We start from the raw sequence: 12,526 nt of genomic DNA on the forward strand, positions 1-12,526 counted from the left end.
GGAGGGCCGGCGTCACAGGACGATCTGCACTTGATGAAAACACAATCCTGGTAGTGACAGTCAGCATTTTCTTCAGACTTTCCGTTTACAACTCCTGAAACAAATAATAAAAATAATAATAATAATCATAATTCGTATACAGATCAGGTTCAGATCAACAGTGGTGAAATGTGCCCGCTACTTCGCAAGGCGTAAAGGACTAGTGGAGTATTGTGACGCATGGTGGGAAGGCTGGTTGCTGATATTGGCATTGGGGCTTGAGCCATCGTGCTACAAGTACATGTACATGTACTTGCGTTGTCATTTCACCAACACGTGAACATAAAGTTCCATAAAGCCATTCTCACCTCATCATAGCAACACACCAAACAAACACAGCGGATGTACTAGTGGTGACTGCATCCATTGTGCCACATCACCATGGAGTCGAGCTTGAAAAGCAGCGATCACAAAATGCTTTACTCAAGTTACAGTCCATGCAGAAAAGGCTGATATCCTAGCTTTTGGTCATAAACGGGTCACATTTTGAGTTTTCGTCTCCTTTTTTTGGCAATCCCCCAAGGAATGCTCTTCCAATTGTGTTTTTGAAGTCTATTTCTCCAAAAAGCAAGCCAAAACAAGAAAAGGATTTCGGCCAGGTTTTGCTCCCAAAGCACTGAATTGGGTAAAAACCATGAAAATCCAGGCCGTTCACTCCACTTGCATAACAGTACATTTGCGGTTCGAACCCCAGTTGAGGTGCCTTTTTGGACCCTTTTCAAGTTTCGAATCGCGCGGCACTGCACAGTGTACCACAAAATCGCCAAACACGGGAGCTCTCCAGAGCCAGCGCTCAACCTTTTCTGAATGGACTGTAGTTTGAAATACCAGTCTAGGATAGGGATCAAAGCTCGCTATCGATACAGTGTATCTTGTTGATGGTCCTAGTGCTCCCCGAGTCATGGACTGAGTGGCACTCCCACTGATCACAGCTACACAGCTACACAGTCTAACCAGTATCCTCTCCATGGGGGGAACATAGGCATGGTGGCGAGGGTGCAATCGAGGGTGCAATCGAAGGTAAATTTGCTCCGTCCATGCGCTTTCTCTGAGTACTTGAAAGTGTCAATTTGGTTATAAGAGATTTAGTACTGCAGCTTGTGCAGATGGTAAAAGCATGATCCGCCACGAACGACCACAGTTGGTAAGGCCAAAAAGGTCATTGCACTTTGTAGTTCAAAGTAGGTCTAGTATTTATCCTGTTGTCTTCCTTCCCTTCCCTCCTCGGCCAGCTGTCAGCTTTTCGAGGGTGAACTCAGTTTTTCTGACCAGCCCAACTTGGTTTTGACAGGCAGAATTCGTTACCACTTCACCTCGCTTACTTCTTAGGCTCGCTAAACCAACAAAAACAGGTGCTTGGGTTCTGGCCCCTGGCCCTGCGCCCTCGGCTCCAGTACGACAAGAATACAGCATTACAGGTCTCAAGAGCACAATCACAAACTGCTTATGCAACCCTGGCCTGATAACAAGTAATTAGTTAGTTTAATAGTTGTCACCCGTGCCCTAGTCTAAAGCCTGTTACACGCTCCGGTCATGACACATACATGTACATGTACGTGTACATAATATGTATGTACATGTACACGGCTACATCTTGCCCTGCCCTTGTCACACAATCACGAAAAGAGAATAATTCGAGCTGGGGTTTGGGGGCACTCACTTGACGTCCGGAGTACGAGTGTATGACTCAATGACGTGCGAAGTACACTGAAGTAGAGTTCAGTACACCACTGGTGCGTTGCGTTACCATGAAGAAACACTGAGTTAGCAACCGAGTTCCATTCACTAGCAATTAATTTTCGGCAGTATGTTTTATTCATGATCGGTACCCTGTGGTGTGCGGATACAATGGCCTTCTTAGCGGATACAATGGCCTTGTCAGGGGATTTTCGGAGAAGGCAATGGTCGATTCTATATTTTCTTCAATACGTCACCTGCAGTTGGAAGAGTGCTTTACGATAATAATTCACCATGAGCAAACGTACACCGTTCTCATTCTCAGGAATGTGAAATACCAGGCATTGTGTAGACGAATTACATGTACATGTACAGTATAATTCTGTAGTCTGGTCTCTCGCCTGAAGGGTTTCCTAAGGAACATAACTGGTGCTGAAACAAATTACATCAGAGACTGGTAAACGAATGTACACGTACATGTTACATGTTACCTGTCCTGCTCCACTTAGACGTCTAACGAAACTGGGCCGTCACTTTACCACCATTAGGGCTACAATGTAAACTTACAGGGGGCATTACAATACTAATTTGGTAATAATTATTATCATCAGTTCTACTATCGGTGGCCCCCAGTATACATGTACATGACATTGTATAGAGACTTTCGCAGACTGGCGGCCAGGAGGCTGAAGAGTGAAGTGTTTACTTGGTAATGTCAGATGGTGTGCGTGTGAGGTCACGATCCCGCCAAGCTAGGAGGAACTGAGGCGACGTGTCGCTGGGTCTGTCTGACCGCCCTCCTTTCTTCGTCCAGATATCACCTTCTCGCCTCGGCGACACTGCCAACCAGTGAACCACGCTTCCCAGGGAATCAAATAATCAAGAATCAGGAGCGTTACAACAGACCAACAGCACGATTTAAACCGGCAAGTAGGTTTGTTCAGTGACGGAATGATGAATTTTGCTCCAGCCGACATACTGGAATCTTCGTTTCTCTAATCCTGTTTACAAAGCAGTTGTCTCGTGAAGAGGCGCTTAGCCTTTCGTAAGTGTTGGAGTCTTCTAACAGGGGCAGGTAAAATGTTCTTAGAAAGACTGCATGGCACGAGGACAAGTGAAATAGGCTAGTGGAACGATGCGCTAGGTACTTCGCTCCAGCCGACATACTGGAATGGTCGTTTCTCTCCCCCTTGTGCAAACCAGTTGCAGCGTGAAGAGGCATCACGCCTATAAAATTGTTGACATCTTCTGCCCGCTGCAGGTAAAATGTTCCCCCATCAGACTGGCACGAAGACAGGTGATATCTTGTGGCAATTGCCCTGTTTTCGGAACTGCAATACAACATATCTCTGTCATCTCTCCCACCAGAAGATCATCAGTCCGTCCACTTCAACCCGACAACAGCATCGCTATTGCCTGCGCATCATATGAAAATATAACACAGAGAAACGTCCAGGGCTGTTTCCAGAACACAGCTCTCACCAAACCTCCTGGAATTGCCACAAGTGGGTAGTTAATCCTTGCATGGGCGTTTCTTGCAATTTCGTCGATAGCCGTGCTCGAATACCTAGGGCAACAAGCAGCATGCAACAGCTGGCGGGGGCGTGAACACGCAGCACAAGGGAGAAGCGATATGAATTGCACTCTCGCTTGCTTGTAGAACGGCACCTGTAAGATCGTACTTCGAAGTATACAAATTGTTTTTTCTAAAGGCAAAGGTCCAACCCGTTGTCTCAATATTATTCCTGTACCTTCTTCTCTTTGCTCAAAAAACGCCCTGCGATTGACCATCCATCTTCTTGCTACATGGCGATGTCCACTAATCCACAACAGCTGGATCCTGTCTCTGTTGTCATTCCTACAAGACCAACATGATCCACCTGCTTGTCTAGTGGCCCGGCTGCCGGGACGAGGCAATTCGGAATACCAGCAGAAACTGAGAGTCTGAAGGTACGTCTTGGACGATGCGTCCTGCCTTTGCTTCCCTGAAATGTCGGTCAAAACACGCTGAATATCACTCACTAAACTAGCCTCTATATAATATGCATGCACATTCAAACAATGTTCTGTCGTCGTGGATCAGGCTACTTTATACTTTTCCTCTCGTCATCACCATCGAACTGATCAGATGATGGTAAGATGGAGGAGACACTGACATTCTGTCTATGGTGGTACAACATGTCGTGCAGGTTGATAGAGCGTGTGATGTTTCGCTTGTGTTGACCAACATTTTACAGGCTGTACAAGACCTGGCTGCATGTTGTGTCTTCAAGCTTTGAATCAATTCCAGTCGGTCAACCTGAAGATGTCCGGCCTAGATTTCCTACAGAACCCAGGAGCTGGGGGCGAAACTCATGTTGTTGCTGTGTGTCAACGTCTTTGCGTCATACACGAACTGATACACCTGCCTGCCAAGCAAGATACTTGCACCCATCAGCTAAGCGCTAGGCACGGAGCGATGGTATGGTCACAGGAGAAGGTTCGGATTTTTCCTGATGTGACAGAACATTATTCGTGGCTGGATTAGTACTTGTGGTGTGTGGCGTGTGTTGATAGCCATTTCACAGGCAAGAATTTAGAGAGGGGCGTGTGGAGTCTTGAAATCATGATGCTGATGTTTATGCAGTGTTCTAGACATACATGTACATGTATATGTACTTAGTTCACAGAACGACCATTCACAGAACGACGTTTCACCGAAAGACCTTTCACAGAATGACAGTTCACCAACACTGCAGATTCCCCGAAATTATCTATTCACCAAATTTTCATTCACAGAATTCTGTTTCGTCGAATCCCGTTTCACAGACGGATTTTTTCACCGAATGGACAGTTCACCGAAAATTACTTATAATAGTTGACCCCAAATCATGGCCGCTTATAAAATGTGTAGTGAAAGGTGCCTCTCTTACCGGCTAAAACTAACACAACACAATGAATTAAAATGCAAAACAACACTGGAGAAGAAGACTTGTGGTGCCATTTGATGGAAATAGTCATATCACGGCTCCACAAAGAAGGCCAGATTATGGGCAATACCACGCAAAAAATCCAGTGGTGGGCGTTGCTCAAGTGTGGTCATTACAGTGCGCAGGCGCTGATCAACCTTCCTGTACCGCCCCTTCTTGGTTGGCCCATCTTGCCCAGCACGCATTCTTTCCAGATTTTCTTCAGTGCTTCGTTGCTAGTTCCTTACGTTCTCGACCAGCTTCCACAATGTCGGATGATGGCAGTTTACTACAGCTGAAAATCGGCGATGCCAACCTTACTGGATGTTGTTCGTTCTGTGTTCTCCATTAGCCGTTTCTTTCATTGTGAGTGTGCGGAAACCTACACATTTACGATTGTAACAACTGACATGATACCAGAACTATTATTGAATTAGTTTCACAAGTAAAAGGACTCAAATGCGATGTATATCAGAGTCGCTGGAATTAGTGGCATGTTTTCGGTGAAACTGTTATGTGGTGAAACTGCTATTCTTTAGAGGATTCGAATGCGATATATATATATATATATCGATGTCAACAGCGACCTTTTTTCGGTGAAGCTGCTATTCGGCAGAACTGCTATTCTGTGAACCGATATTCGGTGAACATGCTCTCAATGAACCTGTTTTCTGTGAACCTGATTTTCGGTGATATGAACAGTCGCTAAATCTTACACTCTGTGAAATGTCTTTCGGTGAAACGTCCTTCTGTGAATGGTCGTTCTGTGAACGCGTTTTCGGTGAACCGTCGGGATACCCTAAATTGTGGCACATCAGACAGCGTACAATGTACATCAAGTAGCACAATTGTATGTCAATGCGCGATGTTGCACTATTGCATAAATCAGACTACAGTACAACTAAATCTACAAATCATCTACGTGTACGTGTACGTGTACGTGTACGTGTACGTGTACGTGGAGATAACATGAAAAGCTTGAAAATCGATTCTGGATACATACAATTTCAAACCTTGAACAAGTTGTTCATGTTGCGTGGTGATGTCTGCGGCATTCATACTTCTCATAGCTATTACTACTGAATCTAGCCATTATAATGTTGTGATTCATGTGTATCACCTCGGTGCACGATACGAATTCATTTGTGAATGAAATGGCATATTTCTACAAGTGCCCACAGAGCCATAGGCTCCAATCTTGTTAGATTCGAGGGGCAAAAGTGTGGTGAGACCCATGCTCCATTTCTTTAGTATTATGAACTATTATTGCGTTTGATGTACTTGTACAATAGTGTGTTCTTCATTCCTGCCTCGTTAAATATGTTCTGCCCATTCCCACATCTGTTTTCGTATCCGTTCTTGCTCAGTCCTTCTTTCCTAACGTTAAGTTATTATTCTTGCATTCCTTTTGAGTGTAAAAAGAGAAGAAAAAAACACAATAGAAACGAGTTATGAAGCAACTATCCACAACTGTTACAAGATGATAAGAAATCAGAAAGCGCGATAACAGGGCACAAAACTGACAAGCTACTGAGACATTCAACGACCCGAGACCTACATTGTAGCTCTAACACACCTCCAGTGCGCAAACCAACAGCCTTTCGACTTGGAAAGGTAGGACCGAAGAGGGGAGGTGATCTTGTTGCAGTCGTGGATATTTGCTTCATGGCTCGTTTCCATTGTGTTTTTTTCCTCCTTTTACATGTATTACTGGCTCAGCATCCGAGTTAAATGTTGCACTCCCTTTTGAATCATTTGATTTCTAACCATTTCTTTGCCTAAATGTATTCTCAACACTCGCATAATTCCTCAGCACCGTAACTGTATTTAGCACTTTAGTGTTGGTTTTGTTCACCCTCTCTCTCTTTCGCTGTTCTTACATGTGTTGTATCTAACTCAGTGTTATGTTCTATGTTCTTAACTATTGATCTTACTCTGTACGTTCACTTAACACATCTCAAGCTGCGAACAGTATATCGCATTGATGGCAAGGCTATCGGCTGGCTCTCATCGTATCTCTCTAACCGACATCAGCTTGTACGCCTCTCAACTGTGTTATCGGAGCCTTAAACCCGTTACTTTTGGAGTCCCCCAGGGTTCAATCCTTGGGCCACTGCTATTTCTCCTGTATATTAATGACCTCCCCGATATTGCCCCTGGTGTCAGCCTTTTCGCTGACGACACAGCTCTGCTTTGCTCCAATGCTTGCCCTATACGACTGCACGAAGCCATGCAAGATAGCATTGGCAAGGTTATAACCTGGATGCATGATTGGAAGTTGCAGCCAAACGTTGATAAAACGGCAGCTATGTACATTTCCCCTTCTCCCCCTTCCCTGCCACTTTGTTTTCCTTCTTCAAGTGTTGCTATTCGTATTGTTGAAGAGCATACGCATCTTGGCGTTGTTATTGACTCTAAATTGTCGTGGTCACCCCATGTGCAGTATTTCTGCAAGCGCACAAGCTCCATCCTTGGGGCTCTTCAAGCCACTGTAGACATCTTCCTCTTTCTTGCAAACGCTTGTTTTATCGTGGCTATATATTGCCCTTACTTGACTACTGTGATACTGCTTGGTCTGGCATAACTACTACTGTATTGAACAAGCAAGAAACCCATAACCGCATGCTCCTTAAAATCTTATTTAGCAAAGATCGTCGCTTTCCCTCCGCTAGTCTTTACGAAATTGCCAAGATCAGTCCCCTTTCCACTCGACATAAGTACCACCTCTGTGTTCTCATACATAAAATATTACTAAATAAAATACCCTTGCATATGCAGGCTTATAATTGGTTCTCCGAAACACGGAATACCCGGAACTCATTCAGTCTCCCACGCGCTGCCTCCACCCTATCCACTAGATCCCCGATCTTTGCTGGCTATGTGTTTTGGGCAACATTACCAACGCAGGCCAAGACCAGCATGTCGATGGATAATTTTGTTGCTAAAATCTCTGCTCAATTATAGGTTTCATGTATATCCTGCTGGTTTGTCTCCTCCTTTGCCTTCTTCGCCTTTTACTTGTATTCTTTTATCTGTTTCGGGTGTTAGCGGCCGTCGTTAGTTCCCTTCGGGAACGGACACGATAATTTACTTTTTTTTAAACTTTGTTTTATCTGTTTTACTGCTGTGGTTGGCTTTCACCCTTGTCTCAGTTTTACTGGCCGTCATCATGATGTGCCATGAGATAATGATATAAATACAAATACAAAATCATCATCATCATTTGCCTTGCCGACAAAATAATGATAGTAAAATAAAAAATTAAAATAAACGGCATTATGCAGCTGTGTAAGCAGTAGATGCACAGCATGACTGCCAGGCATCTCTGTCAGATGCCAACTGGCAATTCTCATGACACATCTACTTGTTTACTATTCTTCAACCAGAAGTGTGAATTACGAAGTCTGAAGAAAATGTTGAACGGTCTCTGCTGGGATGACGACCACACCATAGCTCAGGGGTTAGAGCATCGCTGGCCTCAAGCGAGGGTCCCTGGTTCGAGTCCTGGTGGCGACAGTCATATTTTTCTTCAGACTGTTCCCGTTTGCGTATTTCCCTCAAACCAATGAATATTCTCTAACCATGTGCCTTTCTTTGAGAGCTGATGGTCTGCTTTCGGAGTGACTCACCCTGGCGTGAGAATGGAACCAGAAGGTACTATAGTATTTTCACTGACACACACACACACGCGCGCACACACACACGCGCACACACACACGCGCACACACACACACAAACACGCACACACACACACACCCAAACACACATTACTATTTACACTAACATTATGCTCAACGCTGAAGGGTTGATAGCGAGTAAGCTATAATGTATGTTAGACATACGTGTAGTTACTTGTGCTGGGACTAGACCATTTACGGCTTGCAAGACCGCCACAAATTTACTTTGTATTTTAGCCTGGTTTACACCACACAGCTTATTGACACACACACACACACACATACGCGTGCACACACACACACGCAAACACACATACACACACGCATGCATGCACTGCCGTGAAATTGAACGCGAAAGAGAAGAGTTCAGGAGCCTACATGTGTTTCTCATTCTCATCAGAGTCCTTTGGATGTAGGCCTGGACAATAAGATCGAGAGTGAGTGCAACATGGAAAGGGCAAACAACATCTAGTTGAGAAATCGTGTAAAACTGGAGCCACGTCAGACAAAAGGCGATGAAAGATAGGAGAGGAATACAATTCAAGCATGGTAGAAACATTCAACGAAGAATGAGAGCGATACAAATAATTATTTTAGTTGACAGTAATGATGTGTGCTTCGACTCACAGATTACTATCCATAACACGCAAAGTAGTAAAATATAGATATATCAGTTCCCATCGGCGTATCAATACTTCTCGGATATCCTGAGTTTGTTTCACAGCATTATTGCGACGTTATGAGCATGAACAATTTCCTTGGAGACAAGAATGCAATTATACTTAGAAGGAGGACACACGTCAGGCTCTTGAACACTTTGAAACTGTTCACTAGTAGACGCTCCTGCCTTATCATCAGATGAAATACAGGCAAAATCAAATGAACATGGACATGCAATGGATTAAATACAGCAGAGAGCTGATGATCAGGCATGAAAGTATACTGGTGAAAACTTTCGAAATGTTGAGCCTGAAGTGTGTCCTACTTCTAAGTATAGTTATAAGCATGACTGTTATATTACTACTCTTCCATGTACTCGCACATATACATGTAATCATGTACATGTTTGACACTGGCATTGCTTCGCCGGATGCATGGGACAATTGCACCGACAGAGAGGATTCACTGCGCACAAAGCTGAGCTGAATGATATCAGTACCAGTGCAGCTACTGGTACAGTAGAAATAAAACGTTTACAATGGCATGGCCGAGTTGAACACGTGAGAGAAAGGCAATTATTCTTTCCTCGATGAGCACATAGATACTTGTAATTATGTATGTGAAGCAAGTGTCTATTACCCACTTGATAACGCTGCGGATAAGGCAGGTTCAAAAGCAAGAGTCCAGGGTCACCAAAATTTAATGGTTAGTGTGTGTGTGTGTGTGTGTGTGTGTGTGTGTGTGTGTGCGTGTGCGTGTGTGTGTGTGTATAAATAGATCACATCTTGACGCGGTGGTCGTTGACACAGACAGTAGTGTCTTGAATAGGGATAATATTATCTTGAAATTGGTTCACAATCATTATTAATTAAAACAAGCCTCAGGTCCGTGGCCTGCATAGCTGCGGGTCTGTCAGTGTCACGCCAAAATGAGGCCTTGAAAACGGTAAGGAGTGTCAATGAAGATACGTACATGTAGTATCTGGAACAAAATCCGTAAACTAGAATCGAACCCATAAAATGTTGGACGTCGCGGAAGACATACATTGCAGTCAGTTCCAACTACTATTACAGTGAAATCTTTCTAAGACGACCGCTCAAGGGACTTTCAAAGCGTGGTCTCTGTAACCAGGCGGTCTCCTTATCCAGGGTCATTTGACTGGAAATAGCATCCCTTGGTCCTGGTTGCAGTGGTCTTCTGGGACAGGTGGTCGCCTTATCCGAGTGGTCGCCTTGACAGGTTTTACTGTACACGTACTTTTTTGAATTGTTCTGGCAGGTACGTAGTAGCATGGTGGGCCTGTATTGTGCGGCACTGAAGACCCCATTGACTCTAGAACTGGACATGTAGCATATGGCCGATTCTCTAGATTATGTTCAGCGGTCCAAACAGCCAGTCGTCGGCAGAGGAGGAGGACGGTGGTTGTAACAGGTTTTCCGATGTTGTCACCTCCGCCAGTTCAACATCGCCTATCACCAGGTCATCAATATCCCAGTCGTCCAACAGAGAGGAGAAGGGGTCACTGCTGGGAAGCGTATCCATATCCAGTGCATTGGGTATCGTGTTAGCTCTCTGAGTTGCGATGGCTGAACTGCTGGATGCCATGGGAGCGCAGCCTGAAATAGAAAAGCCGCAGTCCCTGTGCAACCCTGGGCCAGCAGTAGTGGAGAATGTGCACTGATTGGCTAGCGGCGCTTTGGATAAGCAGACGGTCGGCACCTGCTGTCTGAATGCATCCAGGTCGGTGGGTAAGGAGGACTGCCGATGAATGGCGTTGCCACGTGCTTCGATCAAAGGCTGGCTGTAACCAATGGTTACATCTACTGCAGATTCTGCCCTGGTTCTGCTAGCTCCAGGACAGACCCCGTGCCATATGTCGCCACCAAGGACAAGGTGGTCGCCGGTAACTTCGGGATCAGGTTGCTCGGAATCAAATGAATGGTAGCCTTGCCCGTCAAACCCGAAGCATGGCAGGCCTGTTGCCGATGCTGCTTCTGTAGGTATCGCTGGTCCCGTTTCTAGAGGTGTCGATGTGCAGACGCCTATGCCCTGAACACTGGGGCTTGGAGTGTGAAACGCCGGAGGGGCATGAAGCTGCGCCCCGCTGAACCCTGGTTGTAGCAGATCATGAAATGACGTGTTTGGCACGTGGAGGATGCATTCTGGTGACAGCGTTCTGAGACTGAACGGGTCGCTGATGCTGCCACTATGCGGTGTCGATATGTCCAAATCCAAGCTAGCCATTTCGCAGTCCGGGCTAAGGTTATCACAAGTCGCGTGCTGCTGAGGTATCGTTGGTTGTGCGTGTCCCACGCTTTTCGTCACGTTCTCCCACGCAATCGGAGTCGATCCCGACAAAGATGATCTGGTCGCCTTGATTGGCCCAGAGGAGGTAGGGGAAGGACCGTCATGGCGAGCAGCAACAGGTCGACCTTTGATGGTGCGTTGCCTTCTTTTCTGATGAGCGTTGAGAAATCGATACTGTTGGCAAGCTCGCGACGCCAAACCATGGTACGGTGCCTTCTCTTGGCTCGACATTTCTCGCCACTTCTTGCCCAATATCTTACTGACCTCGCTGTTGCGCAGTTTTCCGCCGTCGGGCATGCCAGCGAACAGTCTCCGTCGCTCCGTGCGCGCCCACAGCATGAACGCATTGGGAGGTCGCTTGGCCAGTCCATCCGTGGAAAAGGCAATAAGCAGCGACGATGAGGAACCTACGGATGATGCTGGTTCTGGTGCTGTACAATATCCAGCCGGGCATGGCAGTAGACCTTGGTCAGTGATAGTAGTAGGCTGTGCGGGATCATGTACGCGAGTTAAACTCCCCAGTGCAGGCGAGGGCAAGTTACACATTCTTCTTGCTTGAAGTGTTTTTGACGCTATCCTTAGAGCTACGAAACCAAATGACTACGCCTAAACTGAATATACATGTATACGTCACGTGGTTACTTTTATTCCGAAGGCTTGATATTGTGAACTCGACTATTCGACGTTTACTATATTTCCGAAGACCCTAGATATTGTGACGTCGACTACTCGTCCTGTAGGTGACCACCAGTACTGGTCTTGGAAAATCGAATAAAACTACAGAGATGCAAAGGACCTAATCACCTGTGACTTTTCCTTCCTGGCTAGTAGCTTTGCAAAGTGCAAATGCACTATGATGAAAACGAGTTTGTTGCTTTATACCCCACTCCCTCCTCAGCCTGCTAAGGCCAATGGGACCATGTCGGTGAGAGTTCTCCCTGGGGCACAGCAAACTCAATAAAATCAAAATATCGTTGGCATGTGTTGAAAAGTCAACTGCAGGTTGTGTACCTTTCAGCGCTAGGCTCTGGCGTCTTGTCATGATTTGACACGCGAGCGCGAAGTCACGAGGCGAACATAGCGACAACTTTGAAGTGCAGTCCATTGAAATAGAATGATATTAGTAATACATGTACCTGCATGTCGGTTGTCGGGGCAGATGGCAGCGAAGATCCTGCGTGCAGTCACACACATAGCAGTATCTGAAGGCAAAGTTGC

The 12,526-nt window shown here is 45.7% G+C and overlaps 1 protein-coding gene across 1 annotated transcript; it reads right to left on the minus strand.

Annotated features, from left to right (window-relative positions):
• Positions 1-8,897: 8,897 nt before the first annotated feature.
• On the minus strand, positions 8,898-12,137 carry LOC135806831 (transcription factor SOX-17-like). Its single transcript, XM_065321020.1, has one exon. The coding sequence runs from the start codon at positions 11,852-11,854 to the stop codon at positions 10,367-10,369; it is 1,488 nt and encodes a 495-aa protein (XP_065177092.1). The 5' UTR covers positions 11,855-12,137; the 3' UTR covers positions 8,898-10,366.
• Positions 12,138-12,526: the final 389 nt, after the last annotated feature.

This window comes from Sycon ciliatum, chromosome 1 (assembly GCF_964019385.1).
Source record: "Sycon ciliatum chromosome 1, ocSycCili1.1, whole genome shotgun sequence".
NCBI classification, from domain to species: Eukaryota; Metazoa; Porifera; class Calcarea; order Leucosolenida; family Sycettidae; genus Sycon; species Sycon ciliatum.